The sequence below is a fragment of the Panthera pardus genome, unplaced genomic scaffold (genome assembly GCF_024362965.1).
Source record: "Panthera pardus isolate Hobbes unplaced genomic scaffold, ASM2436296v1 HiC_scaffold_3, whole genome shotgun sequence".
NCBI lineage: Eukaryota > Metazoa > Chordata > Mammalia > Carnivora > Felidae > Panthera > Panthera pardus.
In genome coordinates, this window is record NW_026526876.1 from 47,893,471 (window position 1) to 47,918,064 (window position 24,594).

Here is a 24,594-nt window from a genome sequence, read left to right on the forward strand (position 1 = left end):
TCCCTCATGCGGAGGATCCAAGCCCATAGCCCTGCTTCCTCGGGCGAGGAAGGCCTGAGTCAGGACCCCAAGAAGGTCCCAGCCTAGTCGGGCACACAGAAGGCCGAGGGGAGGTATTTGCAGCCAGGGTCTCAAAGGTCCGGGAGTTGGCATCGCAGGACGGTCCCAAGGGAGGGGAAGAAGCCTCGTTCCCGTCCGTGTGTCTGTAGGCCCACCACAGCCCCATTCGGGCTCCGCTGAGCCTCTTGGTCCCTCAGATGCTTGTACCCGTCTCTAGGCCAGGATTTACGTCAGTTTGTGGTTTTGTCTCCGTGCGCCTCTGCCGATCTCTCTGTTCACCTCTGGCTCTAGCTCGCGGCCGGCTGTCCGGCCGCGGCCTGGCCCCTGGCCTGGAGCGCCATCTCGTGGGCTCTTGGGGAGTTGTCGCGGCTCGTCGACGGGGCAAGCTGCAGGTTTGCTTTGGGCGGGGAGTTTCCAAAGCTACCTAGGGGAGGGGCTGGGAAAAGAGCAGCGGCCGTCGGCTTCGCGAGTGGGTGTGGGGTGGGGCAAGCAGATCTGCGCCTCTGAGAACCCAAAAAGAGTTCCAAGGGCAAATAAGAATTCCAGAATCTGGCATTGGCATCAACGCATTCACTGAGGAAGGACCAGACTGCACTCCCAAGGGCGCTCCCCGGGGAACCCAGAGAGACGCCCGGAGCTCAAGTTCCTTTCCCTTTGCCTCTTCCCCGGGCGTACATTCCCTCTGTTGTCCGGTCCCTATTACATGGTCGCTCGGCCCCTCGCCGGACTTTGAGATCGAGGATCGCGAAGAGAGGAAAAAGTGGGATTAGATTTGGGGTGCTTTCCAAAGCTGGGAAGAAGGCAAGGCTCAGCGTTTAAACTTCGGTCTCATGGAGACTCTGTCCCTCGAACCATCCAATATCCGGGAAAGGGAGGTAAGGGGGCTCGAGCTGAGGTGTTCACCTGTGTCCTGGAGCGCCAAGCTGAACGTTCCGCTCCAGCTACAAGCAGTGCCCTGTGTGGACACGGGAGGCGGACCCCAGTTGAGCGCCTTTGGGGGGGGGGGGGGCGGGGCCAGGTCGTAGATTTCCGCCGCCGCAGCGTGAGTTGGGGTGGGGGGAAAAGAATGGCTTGAGGGGATTCGGTAGACTCCTATTTATCCCAAGAGGAAATGAGTTCTCCTGGGCCTGGAGATCCGCACTGCTTGGCCGCTAGGGGTCTCACGGAGACCCCACACCCACATCCCCCGTCTCCAAGTTCCCCAGTGAAGTCACACTCAACCATCCCACACAGCCAAGCACAGTTCCCTCTCTAACCCCACAGTTCCAACGCACACGGCCCCGCAGTGACCCCTCAGTCCCCATCAACCCAAACACGGCCTCCACATACAGCCGTGCGCAGGGGATTCTGCCGTCTAGGGCCCCTGGTGCCAGGCCCAGAAGGGTTAAGAAGGCCTTGGGGCACCAGAGCGGTAGGACGCGGAACGCCGGGGCTAATTGGCGACCCCGGGAACAATGAGGGATGCGAGGCGGGGAAGGGGGGTGACGAGTGGCTTAATTGGGCCAGGGAGCGGCCTGGCCTTTGCCTGGGATAAGGCCTTGCTGCCCGCCGCGCGGTTCCCGTAGCCGAACTCAGGTTCTCAGCTGAGACCCAGCGGAGGGCCTGGAGGGCGACTCCGGGACAGGATTTGCCGGCGGGAGGCGGGGGAATTCAGGACGACTCCCCAAGCTGCACCCAGGGCCTGGGGCCTCTCGAGGCCCTTAAGTATCACTCCACCTCATCCGGGGTGCTGCAGCAACGATGCGGCGAGGCTGCGGCCGCAACCAGGCCGCCCTGCCTGGCATTCGCGGCCACCCTCTTGGAGTTCCCCACTCTGCGCGCCGCTCTCACCGCAGCTTTAGGTTGGTACTGCCCCCTGGTGTCAGCAACCCGCTCCTGAGACTGCCGTGCACTTGCAGCCTCTGCCCAACTTTCCTTCTTAGACGTGCGGGGAGAAACCGGAAGAAGTGAACGCGCCCCGCTCTTCGAAAATTTCAGAGGTGTTTTGAGCCGAAAGCGACCTCAAATAAGCACACTGTCCACGAGGGATTCTATTTGAGCTGAGAAAGTGGCCTCTCTGGCCCGCCCGGTTCCTGGACTGCCACATTCGCTGTCCTGCCTGCGGAAGGTCAGAGAGCGAAGAAGCAGCCCACACTCTGGGAGCTGGGACAGTCTTTTGCGCCCTTTTGCTCTCTCACTGGCCAAGCCCCTTGCCGAATTCAGCGTAGGCTGGGTCCAGCTCCCTCCGTGGAACAGGCGGACACAGTTCTCTTTCCTTGCACGTGTGTTGGCCCACGGAGGCGTCCTGGGCACTTGGAGGCCCGGATACTGGCAGTCCCGCCTCCACCTTCACCCTTCCTTCATCTTACCATTCCTGGTGTTCCTGGTGAGTTGGGGGACCTGTGCTTGCTGCCCCCTAAAGTACCCAAGGTGGGCAGGCAGTGTGTTCATCCAGGGCGGCACAGACTCCCAAGGCTTAAAGAGCAGAGAACTGGGAAGGAGGTGGGAGCTCGGTGATGGACAGACCTGAGGGTGGGTTAAAGGAGTGACTTCCCATCTTTCACCCCTTCCCACTACTAGGATTTGGGGGTCGGAGACACCTGTTGGCTGTGTGAAGCAGAAAGAAGCTCAAAGGATGGGGGTGGGAGGCCCACTTGCAGGAGGGGGCCACTGGGAAGAACGTGCCACTGGGAAGACACATGGGACTCCCAGAGATACCCCAGCGGAGCCCTTTATTATACCAGAGGAAACTGAGGCAGTACGGGAAGTAGCCTATTGACCCACACTTCCCACACCCCCAAAAGAGATTTAGATGAGTTACACGGGAGAACTTTCAGGTTAGACTGTCACTCTAGTCAACAGCCCTGACAAGGAGAAATGCTTCTTTCTTCTTCTTAAAGAAAGTAATATCTAAGTCAAACGTGGGGCCCAACTTACCACCCCAAAATCAAGGGTCTTGTGCTTAGACGCCCCAAGAACGGTTTCTTTTTGAGGTCCAGGAGGCAGAGAGATGAAAAGGATTCTAGGGTCCGTGGTACTGGGTGCACCACTACCAAACTCCTCCTCAGAAGGGAGAGAGGGAGTAGGGTGCACCCCTCTTACCAGCTCCGCCTACCCAGAGGCGCTAAAACGGGATTCGTTTCTACTCTGGAGCCCCAGAAAGGGAGTCAGGAGTCCCGGTGCAGAGTGGCTGGGGCGGCGGCCGGAGGCAAGTGGCCAGCAGAGGGAGCCCGGCCCCTGACTTGGGAGGCGGCCCGCGCCGGGAGCGCGGGGGACTCGAAGGGGCTCGGCGCCTCCCGGCCCAGCCGGTGGCCCGCGCCGGCGCCGCTCGGCCTCGCAGCTCCGCCCGCTGCCCCAGCCAGCCTGCTGCCGCCCCCGGGGTGCAGCTGCCGCCGAGCTGGGGGCGCCCGACGTTTTATCCCCGCCTCCAGCCCCTCCTAACGCGCTTGCTGCGCCCCTACCCCACGCGGCCCACAGAGCGCACAGCGCCGTTCACTTCGCATTGCAGCGTTTTATTGTTTTCTCGAGTTTTTGTCTTTTCGTCTCGCTCGGTAGCGAAAAGTGAAAACCTGAGGTGGAGCCCGCGGGCCGGGCGAGCAAAGCCCGGGCGGAGGGGCCGAGGGGCTGGCGGGGTGGGAGCCCCTCCAGGGATGGGGCTTCTCCCGCAGCCGAGGACCCCCCAGCCCTGTACAATATAGATGCTTATGTAAAATGAAAAGAAATTTTAAATGCTATGAATTAATCTCTAAATATTATGTACACAGTAATGTACACCTTTGAATAAATTAATACCAATTTGTATATTCTGGGAACCTTAAAGCTTATTTACACAAATTACCATTTATTTTATAAATATCTTTTTTTTTTCTCCCCCTGGGGACTCAAGGCAGAAGTGCCACTCCCTCCCCTGACCGAGGGGTGGGAGGAGCGCCTGTCTTTCGGGGGAAGAAGTGGGAGGACTAAAAGAACAGGTCCCTCCCAGCTCAAGTCTACACTGACTTCAGTCTTCACTGTGCCCGCATCCCTTACTGCAGATTCTCAAGCGGTCCAGGCCCAAGGCTAGGGGCTCTGGGGTTCCCTCCGAAGTTCCCATCTCTGACTCCTGCACCTTCTGTCTCCCGATGAGACCACTGGGCGGGGCAATGAGGCCTCCCCACAGCGCTGGAGGACCTGGAGGGACACCTGGCCAATGCCACTTTGACATCGGAGCAGATCTGGACAGTGACCAGTGGCTCCTAAGCGACTGTGTTCCCGGCAGCCAGGTTCTTCTTGGGGCCTAGGGAATTGTCCCAGGCTCCGGCTGGCTGGCCAGGGCTCTATTCCGGCTGCAGCAGCCCGCTTTTGCTCCTTTATTTAAATAAATACCCATTCTGTGCTGTACACGTCCCAAGCAGCAGGGGCAGGCAGCCGGGGAGGTCTGCGTGGCAGCGGAGCAGCTGGGCAGTCCCCTCACTTGGGCGACTCCCTGCCGGGGGAGAGGGCTCGCTGGCTCTCCAGCCCACTCACCAGTCTCTGGATGCTCTGCAGTTCACTGGCCGCCTCTTTGGCTGAGCCGCTGGGTGACAGGGCACCGCGGGATGGGGCCCCAACCTTGCGGAGAGCCAGCTCCGGTAGCGGGCTGGGCTCCCGGCTGTTGCTGCCCGCAGCCTTGGAGCCCTCCGCCGCCAGCCCCGTGGTGAGAAGACTAGCGCTAGGCGGGATAGTGACCGGGATCTGGTAGGGGCTGAACCGCAGGCGGGGCCGGGCATTGCCCAGAAAGTGGCTCCGGGATAGGGAGCCCGCAGCGGCAGCAGCTGCAGCCGCAGCACTGGTGGCTGGCAAAGCAGAGGCCGCTGCTGCAGCGGCCGCCATGTAGGTGTAGGGGTAGGGGAAGAGGCCTCCGAAAGTGGGCATTGGGATTCCCTGAAAGAAAAGAACAAGACAAGGGTTAGGCATCCTGCCTGAGGTGTTCTAAGGGTGAGCTGGGTGCTGGGGGTGGTGCCACCACCAGGAATCCTTGTCCTACTGTTTTAGGAATATAAGACCAGAGCTCACATAACTGTAACCCCAAGCAGCACAGGTAGAGGAGAGCCAGTATGCCTATGGCCAAATCTAGTTAGACAGGAGCTCACTTCAGGTTATGATGCAAAGGTCTGGTGCCGTCAAGCTCCGTGCCAGGTATTACAGTACGAGTGAGGGAAAGACATGCCAGGTGGCTGAAGTAGCATGAGCAAAAGCCTAGAGGGAGGAAACTGGGCAGGCATAGAGCCAGGTGGCAAGTAGGCAGCTTTGGCTGTCTTGGGAGGTTCTGCTCATTTAAAAGAGTGTCCTCCCCAACCCTTCTTTCTGCAGGTGCCCCAAAGGACTGAGAAAGCCTGGGCAGGAGAGGTGAGGAACTCCGTACATTCTCCTTCTACCTGCCTGCCTGCTCAGGGATCTCCTACCTGGGTCAGAAGGGCATAGATGCCAATCCGTTTATAAACTGGCCTGGATATTCTACAAAGAGCTCCTGGCAGCACCTCAGTGGCAGCTGAGGAAGGAATGCAAAGTCTGCCCGTGGAGAGCACAGTAGCCAGGAAACCCTGACAAACATCTGCTGAGTCTATGAGGCCCGACTTTTGGATTATCTGACCTTTGAGATAATGGCTCACTCTCCAGAGTAAGAGGGTATGGGGAGGAGGGCAGGGAGCTGGCTGTGCTGGGCTTCCAGGGAGTCTCAGGCCTGGCTCAGGCAGGGAGAAGGAAAGAAGTAGCCCAGTCGGGAATGAGAAAATATCCTTCCTGAGGAGGTCAAGTCCTACTGGGCATTCAGTCCTGGTATCTCAGGGGGAGAGGAAGGAGGGAGGCTTCAAATCTCCCCAAATTTGGCTCTACCTGATGGCCAAGGGCGGGCTACTCAGTTATAGGAACTTAACCAGTAGCAGTATACCAAGTGATACCTCCTGAGTGCTGGGTACTCTCAGCCTGGCCTTGCACCTGTTGACCAGGCTGTATCTAGAAGCCCTGACTTCCCGACAACCTTTATGATGCCCATGCTGGGGAGGAGGCATTCACATACATATGGAATCAAGGATGCAGATTAAACCTCCAGGACCTGAGCTACATTTTCCAGAAGCTTCCTTGCCATCTCAGAGCCACAGATATGTGATGTTAGTGTTTCAAATGCTCACTCCACATATCCCTGACACTGAGCTCTATTTAAAACCCATTTCAGGATCCCTTCCCCCATTTTAAAAATATTTGCTTCTGAACCAAATGAGCCTTCTCAGACCTGAACTCCTATTTTCCTTCCCTTAAGATAAGATCTCAAAGGTTCAATTTGCCAGAAACCTCAGAGGGAAGAAAATGAATGTAGAGATTCCAAATCTTTCCACAGGGAATATTCCACCCAAGCAACCAAAGAGGCCGCTCTCCCCATTGGGTCTCCTTATTTTGCTCCTAGCCAGTTTCATAAAGTCTCCCCTGGGAGCTCAGAATTTCAGCCTGGGCTTGGGGAACTGAGCCCTTCTTTCCTGAGATGTGTAGTTGGGAGACCTAAGGTGGGGGAAGGAACAGGAGGACTTCTGGAGGGCCTGAAAGGGGCCAGAGGCATCTGAGAGGTGGGTCATTTTGGCAGTCAATTGTCCAGAAAATATTGCAAATCTTCCTACTCCCTTTTTCCAGGCATCTTAGCCTTTCAGGGACTGACAGTGAGCCAAGGGTTTTTGTTTCCAAGAGAAGTGTCCTGAGGCCAGGAAAGTGGACTTCACAAAGCCAGAGGCAGACTCAGTCTGTCGGAGGAAGAGTCTACTGGGTGCCACTCTGTGCTGGAGTTATAGGGAAGGAAACAGGCCCAAAGAGGGTCAGGCACTTGTCCACAGTCACACACAGTCAAAATAGCACCCTGGCGAGACCCTAGACCTACACTCTTAGTCTCCCTGAACCTAGGTGTGGTGGAGTGTCAGGTCTCCCCAGGACAGAGTGGTTGTCCGCTAGAAACTCAGAGCACCTATGGCACCCCCAGGCCCTATGCCCACCTTGCTCTTTCTCCCTTCAGATCACAGGTCTTACCTGAGATGCCAGCATGTGCTGGGAGAGGTGGAACGGGAAGGGCGCAGCGGTGCTTGCGGCGCTGGCCGCGGGACCCAGCCCGCCTGCGTCCAGCCCGGTGGCGGTCCCTGGGCCGCCAGCCCCCCCACTGCTGCTGCTGCCCGCCACCGATGCCAGCAGGTGACCCATGCCCATGGCAGAGAAGGCTCCGGGGCCCATGGCGAACTGTCCCGGGTGCAAGAAGAGCGGCTGGCCGGCCCCCAGCGGCCCGAAGAACTGCTGCCCGTGCAGATGGCCGGAGAAAGCCAGGCCCGGCAGGTGTCCGGCGCCCAGAGGGGACGCACTGTCCGTCTGCACCACCAGCGGCGCCAGGCCGGGCTCCTTGCCCTCGCCTGCCTCCTTGCGCCCCTCGTCCTTTCGCCTTGCTTCCGTGCGCTCCTTCTCTAGGCTCCGCAGGCCAAACGGACCGTCCCCGCCGCTCTCCGCCGGCTCCTTGCCCCTCTCCGGGCTGCGCCGCTCCCGGGAGCGCTCAGGTTCGGTCAAGCGAGGGGGGCTGGCGCTGTCCAGGGCCGGGCTGCGGCCGAGAGCCGGCCCTGCGCGCTCCTCGCTCAGCCTTTCCGGCTCTGGGTCGCTGTCCGCGGCGCACGACTTCTCCTCGGCTGCAGAGAGAAAGGACGCGGGAGGTCACAGGGGTCCCGGAAGAGACAGACGCGAGGCCTCCCCTCCTCCACCCGTGTCTGTACCGGGTCGGAGAGACTGGGAGAGGCCTGCTCCCGAGGAAGCCACGTTCGAGGAACTTCCAGATCCTCGTCGGGCAAAGGGGCAGCTGCAGGTCACCTAACCTAAGGCTCCGTATTTACAGCGGGAGAAATTGAGCCATGTAAAGGAAACTCACTGATAGAGTCACACAGTGCCAAGGACCTAGCTGGGCAGCCAGATCTTCTGGATACCCGGACCGCCCTCACTGGAAAGGCCTCGGTCGTTTGCCCCATCCCAGACACATTGCTGACGCTTCCCGCAGGTTTTGTGGTTACCCGGAAGCTGAGCAAAGAGCCAGCCTGGGGTCGGAAGGAGAACCTCCCCTTCCTCTACCCCGGGTCCGACTACCCAACTCTCACCTCTGGTCCGATGCAGGCGCAGGGGACTAGGCACTGACCCCGGGGAGGGTGGCGGTTCCCGCGCGGGGGCAGGGTCGCAAGAAGAGGCGTCGGACTCGGCGCCGTCGCGTTCCGGTTTGCAGTGCTCCTCGTACAGCCGCAGAGACGGCAGCGTCAGCTGCTTCCTGGGGATGAGCGGAGGGAGCCGGTCAGAGACGAGCTCATACCCCCCAGCGTTCTGCTGGCTCAGTCTCCCACCGCGCAGCCGGCCAGCGCACCCCTCACCTTTTCTCCCGCCGGCCATTCCCGGTGTCCCGGAAGCCCTTGGCAAACGGGTTGTTGTCGATCTTCAGTTGAGTGATCTGCAGGGACCGAGGGGGCGGCGCCAGGTCAGGATGAGTCGCCTCCAGCCTGGGCTGAGGCACCCCGAGGTCGGAGGCTGCCGCCCCAGAGAAGAACCCCGCGAAAGTCCACTTGGTACCCGCCCGCCTAGGATACGACTCTCCGAGCTGGAAGACGAGTTGAGGCCGGCGGGCGGTCCTCGCGGGAAGCCACAGGGTCTCTCCTCTTCCACTTTATTCGAAGCATATTCCCTTATCTTGCACACACAAGCCCAAAGGTGTGTGCAAAGAGTCGAAATCTGCCCAAGCATGCACACAGACCCACTCGGTCACTCAAGTTTAACAAACCGGGCATCGGAGCAGGAGCGCACGGAGACAGCAAAACACACGCGAGTCCACACCACAGACACAAATCACACTCACGGGCCCGCGCACACGCAAGTACACACAGACAAAATAACCAAGTGCCCACAGAACAGAACGAATTCACACTCCTCCACACGTATCTGAGTCCCCCGAAATGTTGCCCACATACCCGCATACATGCCATTTCACAAAGACAAAAAGAACGACCGGCAGGACGCTTGGACACTGTCCCGAGAGTGGTCTATGGGCACAGGCCCAGAGGGAGTGAGCTCTGCACCTCTAGAAAAGGAGGATAGAAAGGCAGCAAGCAGAAAAATTCTCTAAGCACCTCCCAAGGGGTTCACAGCCTGGACCGACCCAGAGTGGGGATACTTTGGGAAGCTGTGTCACCTGTCCCGCCCTCTGGCTCCCCCGAGAGAGTGAAAACTGGGCCCCAGGTTCCTATTGCTGGTTTCCAGAGAGTCAGGAGAGCCAGGGCAGGGTGCCTCGGGCTCCCTCTCTTCATTTAAATTCCCATTCCAATGCCAAGAAATAAACGAATAAAATGTAAAAATGTCAGCACGGGCCGGGAGTCTCAGCTAATTACTAAGTAAATATCCCCACCCCTTGGAGTGCCCAGCTGTTAGCGCCCCGAGGGGGAGCCTGTGTATACGTGTCGTGTCGCGGACTTGGTGGGGGGGAGCCTGGAGGATTTCAGTGGGTGCTTCGGTTACAGATGAGACTTGCTGCTCTGGAGTGAGCTGTGAGAGCGAGAGATGGGTGCTGGGGTCTACGGGCAGATATGAGTGAAGGGGTGGAGTCTGCAGGTGTAAGGGGGCATCGGTGCAGGGGCTGGGCCCATCGCCCCCCCCAAGCGCACCTTATCGTTCTGGTAGGCAGTGACCGCGATGAAGTCGGTCTCAGGGAACACGTAGGTGCGGAAGGTGCTGTAGGGCAGCTTCAGGATGTCGTTGGCTCTCACAATGTGGAAGCGCGGTTGGTACTTGTGCATGGAGTTCAGAATGGTCTGTGGGGAGGGTGCGGGTCAGCCGATAGCTCCCAGCTTTTGGCCAGAGCATTTCTACTCTCTGGGGACCCGACCTCTTTCCAATGCTCTCTCTCTCTTCGTCTGCCTTCTACACCCCCTCCTTCGCTATTTTCTCCTGTCTTCTCTGCCTTTTTTCTTGCCTATATTTCTTTTTATTTTTCTCTCAGCTTTCTTTATCACAGTTTCTCTCTCTTTCTCTCTCTACTTAAAAAAATTACCCCAGTTGAAAATAGAAATAAAACAAAAGAAAACCCCCATAAAACTCCACTCTTAACCTCTCTTCCTGGGCTCATTGCTAAGCCCCTAGTAACTCTACAGAGAGAAGCTTTGGATCTTTGGGGGCTCAGCGAGCGCCCTACTTCTGAATGGACAATCCCTTTTGCCCCATCAACCCCCCCTTCCCATTCACTGGGGCCCTGCCTCAGGCAGAAATGGAGAGAACCCCCCAAACTCCCTCCTCCTGGTAGGGCGTTTGCCTATGGGAGGAGGGAATGGAGACTTAGGTTGTTAAAGGGGCTGGTTTAACTTTTAAATCTCCTCGTCTGGGGAGGGGGTGGGAAGGGAAATGGGGACACAGGTCATGGGGAAGGGTGAGGACAAGCTGAGGTTGGGGGTAGGACTTCCAAGCTCAGCACTTAAACACCAGAGGCCGCACAACTGAGTCGCACCTGCCTCCGGCTGGGCTCTAGGAAGAGCTTTGGAAGGCTTGACCCCAGCCAAGATTGTGAGCAGCCTGGGGCTTTCCACCCCACAACCCAGGCTTGCAAAGTGGAGCCCTCTGGGCCCAGACTCAGCCAGCATAGGCCACAGGGCGGTGACCCAAGCAGGGGCACTTTGAGAGTTCGGCCAGTGCTCCTCTCTGGGGAATCCCGCCGCCTGCTCTCCCGCCCCCACCCCCTGCAGCACAGGACGCTCAGTTTCCGACCCCCATCCCCGCGCCCGCCCAGCACTCACGAAGCCATGCTTGTCGGAGATGTTGTTGGTTAGTTTCAGCTTGTGGAAAGCCACAGGCTTGGCCATCCACTGCTCTCCCGTGGCCGGGCTGTCCGGGTGGATGTACATGCGTTTGGGCATCTCTGGGTCGGCCTTGCCCGCCACCATCCAGCGCGAGTTATGGAATTTATACCGGCAATCATCAGCAGCCACAATGTCCATCAGCAGGATATATTTCGCCTTTTTGTCCAGGCCGCTGACTCGCACCTTGAAGGGAGGAAACATCCGCCTGCGAGGAAGGGAAAGGGCAAGACTCCATGGGACCCGGTTTTATGTCGGAGGACCTCACTCCCCAAGCACACACCACTGCCAGGAGCTTCCCTATCTGTGTTTCCCGGTTGTCTGGGCTCTGCCCCCATATAACTGCCTGAGAGACCCCACCTGTGGTTATTATTCCTGGGGGATCCCATTTCCGCTTGTCAAACTCTCTCTTATTATATGGTTTCCCATCGGCTTTATCCTCAGATCTGGTGACTCTCTTTCTCTCTCATCTGAGATGAAAGCGGATGTCCAAGAAAGAAATCCAGGCCCCCTAGAAATACACCTGCTTCTTTTGAATCTTCCCAAAATTCATTCAGGAGATATGCCCACTGGGACTGAAACTCCCAAAAATAAAACCAGAAGATGTTTGCTTGGATAACTGGGTTGCAGCCCAACAAGAACCTTAAGTTTCGGGGGAAGAGGGTGAACCTGAGGCCTGAATTCCCGGCGGCTGAGTCAAAGGGTGGAGGGGCTGGGGGCTGTGATTTTCGTCAGGCGTTAAGGCCTGGAGTGGTGTGTGAGTAGGGAGCTTTTTGCTCCTTGGGCCAGGACAAGGCTCCCAGCGTGGGTCAGGCTTCCACAGGGCCGCTTGGGGCTTACTGCCGGAAAGGGACGGCCGGCTGGAATCGGCTGGCCAGCCAGGGCCTAGCATGGTACAGGTTTCATTATGGGCTTCAGGGTCAGAGGACAGTCCGGGAGATGCTACATCTCCCTGGAGCTCCGAGTCAGACAGGGAGGCAGGAGAGCGAGGCGGCAAGGCTGAGTTGCTGCGGAGATGTCTGAGACCCGCCTGGGGCCGAGCCGCAGGACCTCCTCAGCTTTGGGACTCAGAATGGTTAGGACTGTTCTTTAACAGCATGTTTTCGTTTTACTTTATTCGGGAGATTTTCATGTTTTAGTTTTTAAAATTTCTCTCGGTGCCAAATGAGAAAAGTCAACTTGGTTGCCTGTGGGAGCTAAGCGTGGCGCCGGGGCCAGAGCCCGGAGCCTCGAGCGGCAGGCTCGGCGCTGGTCTGTGCTGTCGGGTCCCCCAGCCCGCCCGCCCGCCTGCGTGCCCGCCGGCCAGCCGGCCGCCCTACCTCCCAGACTTGGTGATGACCATCTCGGTGCCCAGCTTGTGGAACTGGTCCCACAGCTCCTTGGCCTCCAGCGTCACCTTGGGGTCGTCCTCCACCTCGTCCTCGGGCTCCAGGCTCTTAAGCGAGCGCAGATGCGCGGCGGGCGGGTGCGGGCCGAGTGCCGAGACGTGCAGCCCCGCCTCGGCCGCCGCCGCCGCCGCGGCCGCCGCGGCCGCCGCCCCCGCCAGGCCCGGGTCGGGCAGCGGCTTGGCCAGCGCGCCGGGCGGCAGTGCGAGCGCCGGGAAGAAGGAGGGCTGCGCCGCCGCCAGGAAGGCGGACATGGGGAAGTCGGCCGGCCGTGGCGCGTGGAACGGGTGGTAAGCCATGGCGCTGGCCGCCAGCGCCGGCTCTCTCATCGGGACATCCGGCCCAGGCGCCCAGGGGCCGGGGCCGGGGGCGCGCGGCTCGGACCCCCGGCCCGGGCGGCGGCGCGCGCGGAGGAAGGGCGACCCGGGTGGCAAGCGCAGCGGCGGCTCCTCCCGGCTCTCCGTCCGAGGCACGGCGAGGGGCGCGGGGCTCTGGGCGCGGGGGTGGCGGGGGCTCTGCGCTGGGCTGGGCTGGCCCGCTCCGGCGCCGGGGACCACGCGCGACTGGTTAGATCTTGTCGTGATCTCTGGAAAACTGTGACTATCTCACATGTCCTGCCCTGCTCGGATCCCCTGCGCTAACGAGCCAGGCCCCCCTTGATTGCTGATTTTACGCTTTTTGGACCAATTGTGGGTCTCCGGGGGCGGGGTTTTGACAGCTCTAGCCAAGCTCCGGCCGGGAGGGGGGGCCGGGGAGAAGGTGTCGGAAGCCTCAGCAGTAAGAAAACATGTCAACAGAATAAAATATTAACCAATGACGGGCAAGCGGGCCCCGAGACCCCTCCCCCTGCCCCGGCCCCCACCCCACCGCCCGCGCCCGCGGCTGCCTGCGCCCGGACGGGAAAGAGCGGCGGGCCGACCCGACCCGCCGAAAGGGCCTGAGGCGGGGGGCGCCCGGGTCCCAAGGCCCTGGGGAAGGACCCCCCAGCCGCACGCCGGCTCCAAGTGCAAAGCATTGACATGGCCCCGTGAGGAGAGGGGGCGCCCTCCTTCTCCCTCGCCCGGCGGCTCAGCCGCTCTGGCCCGCGCCCCAGCTTGGCCTCCGACCCCGCTCTCGGCGGAGGCGCCGCCCGGGGCCCCTGCACTCCGGAGGGAACTGGAAAGAGAGGCCGGTGGGCGGGCGAGTCGGGAGGCGAGGGCGGCCGAGGTCCTGGAGAGGAACCCAGGTGGCGGGAGCCGGTGAGTGGAGCGGTGGTAGAGCCCTTCGGTGGGGCCGGCATGGGAGGGAGTGGGATGCGGCCTTGTACTCGGGAAACGCGGGGACCCCCCAGTCCGCGCCTCCCCCTCACAGGAAGACTCAGGAGGAACTTGGAATTCTGGGCAAGCCCTGAACTCAGCCCAGTATCCTGCCTCCTGCATCCAGCCCTGAGACATCCGACGGCCGGGAGAGCCGGGTCCTCGGGTCTAGGAAGGTGAGCGCATCGTTCGCCGAGCTGGACGGCTGATCCCGGTCCCCAGATTCTTGACCCGCGCAACGAATTTTCGTCGTATCCGGTACCGGAGACACAAGTCTCCCTCATCCTAAACAGCGGCATCCTTTCTCCGCTCTCGGCCACATTCCTAGAGTTTGTTTCCGGCTCTCCGAAGCGCTAGTCTCCCAAGTTCAGTAGTGCAGAGAAACGAGTACGGGGGTCGGAATGTTTGCACTCACCTGTGGTTGAATCCATCCCCACCCCGACTATCGGCAGTCTTCGTTCTTCACCAGCCCCAGTATTCCCCCCCTCTGCCACATGGGTGTGTGTGTGTGTGTGTGTGTGTGTGTGTGTGTTGTGCGCTCTGTATGGTGGTGCCCACTGTGCGCGGCGCGAGTGGCAACTTAAGGAGTGTGCCCAGAGAGTGAAGCCGTCACACACCTGCCGTGAATCGGGCTGGGGCGCTGACACTCAGACTGATTCCTGGTGGTCGCGTTCCGAAGGATAAGAAGGACCACGTACTGCACATAGGTGACACTCCTGCCCGCACAACCAATACAAGTGAGGGTGAGTTCAGCCGGCGCGGGCCCTGTGCCCGCGTGGTAGGTGTGTACAGCCCACATCCAACAGTGATCCAGGCAACACTGGCCGTCCACTACGCACACCAAGTCGCAGGGCACCTTGTCGCTGCACACGTGGACCTGGCATGTAAAGCCTGTTAAGTCGAAGGAGTGCGGGTTCAGGACCGGCCGGAGTGGTTTGGCCTCCGCGACCTTTTTTCTACTTTTCCAGGCCAGTCCCGGAGCCCTCAAAGCTCCTTTACCCAGCTCGCAAATGACCGCCGCCCCCACAGAGTTTTCCTTCAAAACCCTGCTCTTCTTGTAGTGCCTCCTCTCTGTCCGGAACGAATCTTTGACTCCGCTTTGCGCAGTCTGCGAAGATGTGGCAGGATCCGTTGCAGCTTTGCATAGGCAAAGTCCTGCCGGCTCCATTTAGGCGGGATATGGCCCCTCAGGGAGGGACATGTGTGGGCAGGTTTGCGCAGTCAGTGAGGTGACCAGATAAAAGGGCAGCGTTCCTTAGCCGGGAATCCGGGTGCGGGCCTGGGAATACGTGAATACATTTGCAAACTCGTGCGTGTACGCATACTTTCCTACTCGTAAGAATGTGTGTACACCTAATTGTATGCAATTCGGACATTTTCCCGGGAAAGATCCGTAGCTGGTCCAGAGTTCCAAGGCCCGGAGAGTTCGAGAAACACGCTGGCCTGGGTTGTTTGCCGAAGAAACCCGGCGACGGTGCAGCGGCTGCATTTGGGGACCACGATCCCAGCTGGCCACAGCCACTGGGTCACGGACCTGCCCTCCCGCGGTCACAGGCTCTTTCCAGTCAGGCCCCAGTCGTCTGCCCGGCCTTGCTGTCCCGCAACCACCCCGAGGTCCTGCTACAGCTGCCCTCAAGATTCTGAATCTACACCCCCCCCCCCCCCCCGCCCCCAGCCATACTCTCCAGCGAGGGATATCCTTGCCTCCTCGAAAACCCACGCAGGGGAGGCCCAAGAGGCCTCGGAGCGGCGCCTAGAGGTTCCCAGCTCCTGCTCGGCCCCTCCCCCACCTGGGTCTACCCCACTTCCCCTTCCCGGGAACAGGCGCCTCTTGGGGGGGTGGTCCCCGGGGCTGAGAGTTCGTGTCTCTTTAAGAGGCCCCGGGGGGCGCCTCGCAAGCCGCCCGGGGCTGGAGAGGGGAGGGCACGGGCGGGGGCGGCTGGCGCCAGGCGGCCGAGGCTCCACAACAAAGCTCCGGCCCCTGTCACTTCGCATCGGTCGGGCCCCGCAGACGGGCGGGGGACGCGCGCTCAGCCGCCCCTCCCTCTCCCAGGCAGTCCTGGGCTCGGGCGTCGGACGGGCGCGGGCCTCCCCGCCTCTGGCGGGTGGTTGCGCGCCCTCAGTACGCTCCACGCTTCCTGCAACCAGGAAATCGGGCTGGGAAGGCCTGGGAGGTGTGGTTCCTTGGTCCTGAGCCTCGCTGGGCTGCCCGTCTGTCCTTGGCCCCGTAACATTTCGCGTGGTTAAGGGCCACTGATGGGACCTGCCCCGGGTTGGGCCTCGCTGGTGTCTTTGGTCTGTGTGACCGGGCGTGGATTCGCGTGCGCCCGCGTGGATGGCTTAGTGGTCGAGTGGGGACCTGCGTCGTGCGACGTAGCTGGGGGCTGTCATGAGAAGAGTACTAAGGAAATGAGTGTGCCCGGGCTAAGCTCAGGTGATGTGTGTGGCCTATGCGTGTGACCAGCAGTGGAGGTGCCACTGGGCGCCTGTCCCCGTCTTGGCGTGTAGCGTGTGTATGTGTGTGTGGTGGTGGGGCGCGGGGAGACACAGAGTTGCTTCCCATTCCCGCTTCCCGGACCGACCCGCGCCTCCCGGAGTCTTGGCGCCAGCCAGCCCGGTTTAGCGGCCGGGCCCGGCTCCCCCGCGGTCCCGGGTCTGGCTGGGGTGGGGGCCGCGGCCTCGATGACCCTGGCCCACAGCGGCCGGGCCTGTCCCGTCCACTTAGACAAATTGCTGCTGACAGGCGCACAGTCTCTCTGGAGTCGCCGCCCGCCCGACGCCTCCCTCCCGACCCAATTACCCCGCGCAGGGTCGGGCCAAGTGGCTGGGATGGTTTGGGGGGCGTGGGGAGAGCGGGAGGCGCGACCTTTTCCAGGCCCGCGTTATGGCCCCGGCCTTGCGCCAGGAAAGGCGCGGGGCCACTTTTTTTCCGGGTAGGTTCCGGGAAGTGCCTGAGCAGCCACGGCCTGTGTGGCCCAGTCCCCAGTCTTTCAGGCTAATGCGAAGCCGAGGTCCCGCCTGGCCGCTCTGGTCCAGGACAGACCTGTCTTTGAAGGGTGTCGTTCTACACCCGAGGGCGAGGGCGAGGGGGAGGTCAGTGGGCCGGCAACCCAGGGCGCGTCCCCTCTGAACTTTGGACGACTTCCCCAGAGTTTTCGGCACCCCGTAACCCTAGGGGCTCCAGACTATTAGCTGCTCTGGAGTCTTGGTCGCCGCTGTCCGCTTCGGAGCGGCGGGTCGGCAAAAGTGAGGTGCACCTCTGTGAACCTGAGTGTGCGTGGACGCACACAATTGTGAAATGGTGGGTGTGGGTGCTTGGGATCACGGCAGCGCGAACAGGCCACGCTCCGGTGGCGCTTGAGAGAGGGGGCAAATCGCAGGAAGGACCCCTAGGACCAGCCCACCTGCGAGAGAAGGGCGGGGCTGGTCTGCCAGCGCTCACCAGGATCTGGATTTGCTTTCAAGAAACTTTCCCAGGGAGCCGGGCGGCGAAGCGTCCGGGGGGCTGCGCACTACAATCTGGGCTCCAGCTGTGCCGCACCGGCCCTCCCTCTCCCGAGGTAGAGCTACCTGGCCTGTCTGGGCAGTCTCTGGGCCTCAAACCAACCTTTTGCCTTTTTTGACCTGCAGCTTCCCTTTTGCTTGCTTCAGCCCAGCTCTTCCTCTTGGCAGGGCTTGCACCTCTGCCCCCATTTTACAAATGAGGACCCTGAAGCCCAGAGGTGCAGTAATTTACCCAAAGCCACATGGCTACCAGTGGCAGAGCTGGGATGGGACCTTGGGACCTTAAAAGAGAGCAAGGCTCCATCCACTCCTTAGAAGCTGGTGATGTCATTGCTGTCCTGATAGCTACCCCTACTTCTACAGCAAGACAATACTGAGACTTCGGAGACCCACCCTCAGGCTGGGCTCTTGCTTTGAATACAAGATATACCAGATGCTTTCTCCCGTTGCCGCTAGAGTTTCCAGCTCTAGGTCTGTAGGAAGGGGCTGCCTTTCCAAGTTACACAGGGACAGGGAGTAGCTTCAAAGCCAGGGGCTGGGTCTGAAAGCTCTCAGGAGTATGGGATGGGGGTGAGTGGGATCAGAGTCTTGGATTGTGCGGGGGTGCAGGCCAGTGCAGAATCTGGCCCTGTAAGGGAACCAGCCAGGGCATGTGAGGCAGTAAGGAGCAGACAGAGGTCAGACTAGCTGTGTGACTTTGTAACCGTGGGCAAGGCCAGGGCCTTCTCTGGGGCTCAGGCTTCTCATCTGCAAAATGAGGACCAAACAGTGCTCTCTTAAGTACTTTCTAGTTTAGAAATTCTCTGATCTGTGAACAGCAGAAAAATGAGCACCTGAGAAACCATTTCCAATCCCAGACTGGCAGCTGCCTGCTCTGGCCTCTGCTTGCTTCCAGAGCTGATACTGTTTGGCAGAGTGCTTGTGTGCCTGAATTTGCCTTGGGACCACTGGGCCTTTTCTCAGATCAATCCCAGACAGTGCCCTCCCTCCTTGAGCTGCCACCCCAACTCCCATCAGCCTCCTCACAGACCATGAAGATATTTTTTCCCCGCATCAAACTGAGAGAAAGTCCATGGTAATTTGCCCGTTGAGCAGGTAGCACTGTGAGAATCAGGGAGATCACATGGCTTCCTCAAGGTCACTCGGTCAGGCCACAATTAGATGCCTGTTCTAATGGCCTCCTAGGTAAGTAATGCCATCATGGAGGTCTGCTGGGCTTCTGGGGGGTGAGGTGGGAGATTGCCCTTGGTGTTATCTCTAGAGGATAGGAGGCTGGCTGCTCCAGGGCCAGTGGGCAGTGAGGTCCCCCACCCGGGGGCCCAGATCTCACTTCCAGCTGATTACAGGCTGTGGCAGGGTCCATAACCTCCCCAATTAGCCAGGGGCCAGGCCCAAGGCCTCTCTGATAACCTGAGCTCTGTGGCAGCCGCCATGGGGCCAGCTTATCTGGCCTCTCTTATCCTTCCCCTTCCCCCACATACTCAAAGAGTTGCCCTGGCTGTGAGCAGATGAATAACCAGATTGTCCTGCAAGCTCAGCCGGCAAGTCCAGCCCTACACCCACCACTTTCCCTGACTAGAGGAGGCCACAGATGTTTTGCACCCCCTGGAGGGAAAGGGCTGAGCCAGGGAGGACTCCTGACTCTAAGCTGCCAGCCGGTTCCCTGAATGGTTGGAGAGAGAGAGCTCCCCATATTTGCCCCATCCATAAACCCACGTGGATTCAGAGAGGCTCACCTTTCCTAGAGCTCTGGACCCATCCCCAGGGAGCCAAGCAATAGATAGTATGCACTGGCAGCCTGGTGGCACCTCTTTCGCCGTCCCTTTTTGACTGAAACACTGCTCTGGCTGGGGGTTGGGGATGTGCCAGACACATCAGTGTCTCTGATTCAGCTGAAATGGTGAAAAGCTGCTGCTAGTCTGACAGCCCCCACTGGCTGTGCCCAGACCTCCTTATGTTCCCAGCCATGCCTCTCTAGGGCATGTGATTTCTCACCTTGCAGTCCCCAGACAGGAGGGACTGGCTTAAGCCACCCTATGGAAGGCCATCTACTCAGCCTACAGAGCCTAGTTTGATTCAGGTCCCGCTTCTCCCAAGATGCCCAGCTGACCCAGTGGAGGGAACTCAGGATGAAGTCTCTTTTCAGTTGTGAGGACTGGATGGGATGCATGTGAAAGGAGCAGAGGCTCTAGATGCTGCTCCAGTTCTGGCTGGATGGTTGCATGGGGATCCCTGCTTGTTTGTGAATTCAACTCATCTGCAACTATTACATTAAACTTTACCCCAAACCACACCTGGCTCAGTGGGTTTCCTTCAAACCTCCCAGGCTTTTCTGGGTTCTCAGAGAAGAGGGGAACAAGGGCTAGCATTAGTCTCCTTCATACTCAACACCCCTTTTTGCTCCTGCTGTTCCTGTCTCCTTTCTGCCATTCACTTTAGGTCCAGAACTGGGAAGAGATAGGGGAACAAAATCAGGAACCTGTCATCCAAGGTTCCAGCCAGGTTTCAAGAGACCTACCTACACCTAACTTTTCACCTTCTGAGTTCGAAAAAAGAAGCAATTACAAAGTGCCCGCCTTAAAGATAAGGTTAGGGTCTTTCCTCCAGCAGTCCTCCCTTAGCCCATGTCGAGGACCTGACTGGCCCTGACTGCCACAGCCAAGGAGGCTCCAGGCCTGTGGTGCCTCCAGAACTACCTGCTCTGGTAACAGGCAAGAAACTTGGAGAATAAATTTAAATCAGGCCCTACCCAAATTGCAGAGCAAATATTCTCCTCCTTCTTACCCCTGCACTGACTCTCCAATCAATTGCTCATATCATCAAGGCAGGGGGTGCTGGAAGCAGAGACACATGGTCAGGCCCACAGGACTCTGCTCGGTGCTTGGAGAGGACCCTGACCCCAGCAACTCAGGGATAGACACCAATTGCAGCGTGATTTATTGGACAAGACGTGCACTTTTTGACAGGGTCTTGGTAACCACGGTTTCCTTCACTCAACAGTACAGGACCAGGGTAAAAGGGCTTACAGACAAAAAAGACAAATCCTTCCCATGAGCCAAAGGGGAAAGAAAAGAGGAAGGGGGGTGCTTCTCCTTCCTTCCTCCTTCCCTGATACTCTGGGCCTCAGTTTACCCTGTGCCAAAGGGAGGTTGGCCAAGGGAAACTGGGCAGTGCATATCATAGCCAGGAGTGGGCTAGAGCTGTCTGCTCAGGGTCAAAATGCCCAGGCGGGCCATCCACTCTCTCTCCTCCCAAGCCCCCTGTGGGTATGGTTAGAAAATACAAAAGCGGATCCAATGCAGGACATCATGTGCAGAGGAGGGGACGGAACTTCTGCAGAGTCTTTTTCAGCCACAGCCCCACTGATGGGGGACAGAGGTCAGAGTGTGCCAAGGTGCTTTGGAGAAGGGTCTCTTCTCCATCCAGGGAGGGTGGGTGGCTGTTGTCACTAAGCTTGGGGAAGGTGGTTGGTGAAAGAGGAGCAGAGACTGAAGGGTAGGACCAAGAGGGGGGCTTCTCCCCCTCCCCCCAGCAGGTGAGTGGGCCGGCCAGTCAGAAGCAGGTTGCTGGTACTACGGGAAGCCAGTAGGGAAGAGGCTGAGCGGCTGACTCTCGTTGGTAGGCAGTGGAGATCGGTAGCCATCAAAGTTTCTTGGGATGCTGCCGCTGGTGGAGCCTGAGCTGTTACTCAGAGTCTCGATGCTTCCCTCTCGCTGTAGTTCTGCAAGACAGAGGAGAGGACCAGGCCTGGTCAGAGTGGGTCTGGGGGGAGGGGCACACCCTGGGCCAGGCTGTCTGCCTGGAGGGGGATCTCCACCTGCTCCCCAGATGCACCAGGCAGCAGCTCAGGTCACAGGGAGCTCAGCCGAAGGAGGGAGAAGCTCCCTTGGCTAGCAGACTCCAGTTTTAGGCCACAGTCTTTCCCTCACTGTGGGAACCCCTTTGGGCCAGAAGTATGGCCACCCTGCTGATTTGTCTGGACCACACTGCCATACACGGGACATGTGCCCACACCTGCACACATACTCATGCTCAGCCAGCATGCTCCCCAATTCCGTAAGTGGCTCCGGTCCTGGATCTACTGGTTAGGCAGGAGAAAAGATAGACCACAGCAAGGACTGCAGCTTTCCTGCCTGATCTGTCCCTACCTCTCCTCCCTGGCCCTGCCTGTTACCCAGAGCTTCCACCCTGGCTTAGCAACTCACTTGCTCACATATTCTGACCCATCCAATCTGCCTGCTGGCCAGGCCTTGGCTCATCTTTGGCACCTCCTGGAAAGTGTCCTGTTTCCCTGCAGGAGGGAATGCCTGGTTTGAGAGGGGCCTATTCCAATGGAGGGAAGGTCCCTACTTGCCTGCAGTATCTCCTTCCTTCCTTCCTTCCTTCCTTCCTTCCTTCCTTCCTTCCTTCCTTCCTTCCTTCCTTCCTTCCTTCCTCTCTCTTATCCCTCAAGTGTCCTGGAGGCCCCTCAGAATGTACTTGCTCAGGGTTGCCCTGGGAAGTAGGCAGGGAGGCTCCAACCCCTTCTACTGCCCTTTCCCTGGCCCCAGCACAGCCATGCTGCCATCTTAGATAGGGCAACTGGCCCTATCTCATTGAGTGGTGGGCACCTTAACTGTCCCCACTGCCATCTCTTGACTTAAGATAGGGACTGGAGCAGGTGGGGTGGAAATAGATTTCTTTGCGTGCTGAATGAAAGGAAGAAGGAATTACACCTTGGTTTTTTTGCAAGAGGCTAGTTCCTATCCCCTTTCAGTCCCTCATAGTGGGCTCTGAGGTGCGGGCACACACATACCTGGGAAGACCCTGGGAGTCTACCCCAAGCCAAGATGTGGTGACGTGCAATTTCTCTTCTTCCAAGGTACACTTGCCTGGGACTGAGAGGATCTTAACCGTCCACCCCGGGAGCTCAGGACCCCAAAGCTGCCACTTGGAACAGCAAGGTGTGCTTGAATGTTATACTTGTCTGGTCTGGCTTGAGACCTTTATCTCCAGCTTGTACCTGCTCCCAGGCCCCCTGCCATCATACACACGCAGCACAGCTAGTTTTGGTTAGGGAATGAGTCATGGACTTTACTCTTGGGCTGGCCACCAGCAGCCATCCAGGCACTAACCACTGACTCCCACTCTTTATAGGTCACCCCAAAGCACAGAGGCTACCCTGCAGCCACCACAGAATGGGGTGGGAGAGTGTGCCTTCAGAGCAGGCACCTGTACCTGGGCGAGAGGGGCCCTCAGGCTGCACAGACATGTCTGGGGCCCGGGTCCAGGCTGGAAGGGTGCACTGGGCACTGGAACCTCTCAGCAGATAGGGGGCAGTGGAAGGAGGGGGCTGTGGGCCCGATGATGGTCCCAGTCTCCAAGACGCACTGGCTTCCCTGTTGGGCCAGGGGCCCTGGGATACATCAAGAGTTATCTACATATGGACAGAAAACAAGGCAGGTGACTACTGCATGAGCTCTGTCTTCCCTACTCGTTCTCTGGTCTCACCCTAACTTGGGAGTACAGACCATGTGCCAAGAGAGGGACAGGATGGGAAAGCAAAGAATAGACCCTGGAATTTCTGCATGGAAGTATCAGACTCCAAGAAAGCTTCCTTTGTTCCCTTCTTTGCCCACAAGCAAGCCAAGGAGCGTGTGGGGGATCTCTGAGGCCCCATTGGATTTCAGAGACCCTTGCCCTCATGCACGGCCATCGTGGCACTAGGGGGCGCTAACGGCAGGGCCAGGAGGGCAGGAGAGAGGAGCACCCGCAGTAGCAAGGAAAGCAGGGGCTTCCTTAGGATCTGGACACCAAGCCTAAGCAAGAAAGCCCCAGATGAAGGAGCAGGAATGGCCACTAGTATAGGGAAGGCTGGCCCCCTTCCAGAGCTGGGGGACAGGCCCAGAGCTCTTGATGCAAAGTTCTGACACATCCACGCTGCCAAGGAAACTGAGGAGACTGGAGCCCAGGACCAAGCACAGCACCCCCACTGCCTCTTGGTACTGGCCAAGGGCAACCCCCTCGGCAGCTCCAGGGGTCCCACTCACACCTCATCCCATCATGTGACAGTGCAGGGACCGTTGCCAAAGGGACTTATGAGTTTGCCATTCTGAGGGGGCCAGATGTAGCCTGACCTGCCTGGCTCCCATTTTCTCTTCACCAGTTAGGCCTGGGGTACGATGGTAGTGGGCAGGCTTCTCCCCTGCCCCCCCGATCCCGGGTGGTCAAGCTCTGCCCAGTCGATCTCCTCCAGCCTCATCCCTCCTCTCCACTCACGCTGCCGCTGCCTGGTTAGGCCTGCACTTCGCACCTAGATAATTTCAAGAACTCCCTACTGGCCTCCTAACCTCCAGCACCCGCTGTCCATCCCACTTACCAAAGCCAGAATGGCTTGTCTACAGCACAAGCCTCATCTCGCTTTTTCTCTGCTTAAAAACCTTTATCACTCCCAATAGTCCTCAGGATAAGGCCTAAACTCAGCACTACAAAAATGACCTTTCATGACCTGCCCCTGAGACCCCACCTCACCAATGCCACTCATTATTGGATTTGAAGAACCAAAGTAATGAACTTGTGCAGTTTTGGGATCTCTCCAAGTTGCCTCAGGCCCCTGGGTCTGTGCTGTTGCAATTTCCTTTGACTGAAAAACCCTTCCCAGGCTCCCCAGGCCCCCAGAACACCTACTCATCTTCCAAAGGTTAGCACATGTGTCTACTCCTCCGTGAGCCTGTCCTGCTGTCCTGCAGAGCTGGCCAGGCCCCACTGTGCTCTGTACTTCCTTCTGCCCCAGGCCCTCTAACACTCTGTGCACCATCTGTTCACACTGTGTGTCCCCATCCATGGGGAAAGCCTCTCAGGGGCTGGGTCTGTGCCTTATCTCTGTATCCCTGATGCCAACCATTGGGCCTGGAAAAGAGTTGGTGCTCAGAAAACATTTCTTGAATGAATGATGTGGGAAGGGGAGTCGGGAGCTTCTTCTCAAGTATGGACTATCAGTGAAAGAACCAGAGCCAGGCTGGACCTGGGCACTTTTCCATACGCCTTCCGTCAACCCCCTTTTCTCTTCTCACTGAGACAGGGCAATGAGTGTGTGCGGAAGAGCAAGTGGAGGAGGGCTGCACACAGGTTCCCCCACCTTCGAGTTACCCCGGCCGCCCAGCCCTAGGAGCAAGCGGCAAATGGAAATGTGTGGCCTTACCTTCCTCCATCCCGAACACCTGCTTTGTTACTGTTGGGTTGCTCACGGACGCTGGGCTGTTGGCATTGTTTTTTTTTTCCTTTTTTTTTCCCTTTTGAAAAGAAAAGCATTGAGGAATCTTTTTGGAAAAGATATGGACAACGATTGAGAAGTACACTGATCTCTGCAAGCAGGTGGAGGAGGAGTAAGGAGGTGTGGGGTGTCACGCTGGGAGGAGGGCAGGCTTGCAGCAAAGTCCTGCAGTCAAGGAGGGTAGTGACATGCACGTGTAGGGGGGTGAGGACCGGTCAGTCTTCAGGGTCCCAGATTTGGAACTGGTGTGACAGAGTGGAGACCCC

The 24,594-nt window shown here is 58.8% G+C and overlaps 2 protein-coding genes across 2 annotated transcripts in view; both read right to left on the minus strand.

The window, feature by feature from the left end:
* Positions 1-3,535: 3,535 nt before the first annotated feature.
* On the minus strand, positions 3,536-12,972 carry TBX2 (T-box transcription factor 2). Its single transcript, XM_019431037.2, has 7 exons — positions 12,212-12,972; positions 10,833-11,100; positions 9,711-9,857; positions 8,430-8,506; positions 8,166-8,329; positions 7,069-7,706; positions 3,536-4,941 (listed from the first exon to the last, which is right to left on the minus strand). Exons 1-7 carry the CDS (start codon positions 12,604-12,606, stop codon positions 4,489-4,491), a joined length of 2,142 nt encoding a protein of 713 aa, XP_019286582.1. The 5' UTR covers positions 12,607-12,972; the 3' UTR covers positions 3,536-4,488.
* A 7,018-nt stretch (positions 12,973-19,990) lies between these two features.
* The window catches only part of BCAS3 (BCAS3 microtubule associated cell migration factor), a 606,893-nt gene continuing 602,289 nt past the window's right edge, over positions 19,991-24,594 (minus strand). Inside the window, exon 27 of the mRNA XM_019431027.2 lies at positions 19,991-20,797. Within this exon, the coding sequence (XP_019286572.2) occupies positions 20,649-20,797 (149 nt within the window). The 3' untranslated portion in view covers positions 19,991-20,648. The remainder of the gene's footprint in view (positions 20,798-24,594) is intronic.

Excerpts from the sequence above, each read along its gene's own strand:
- TBX2 (XM_019431037.2), bottom strand. The coding sequence starts at position 12,606 with ATGAGAGAGCCGGCGCTGGCGGCCAGCGCCATGGCTTACCACCCGTTC. Across the intron at positions 7,707-8,165 it reads GCGCCTGCATCGGACCAGAG|CCGAGGAGAAGTCGTGCGCC; the intron begins GTGAGAGTTGGG and ends TTCTCTCTGCAG. Across the intron at positions 4,942-7,068 it reads AGCACATGCTGGCATCTCAG|GGAATCCCAATGCCCACTTT; the intron begins GTAAGACCTGTG and ends CTTTTCTTTCAG.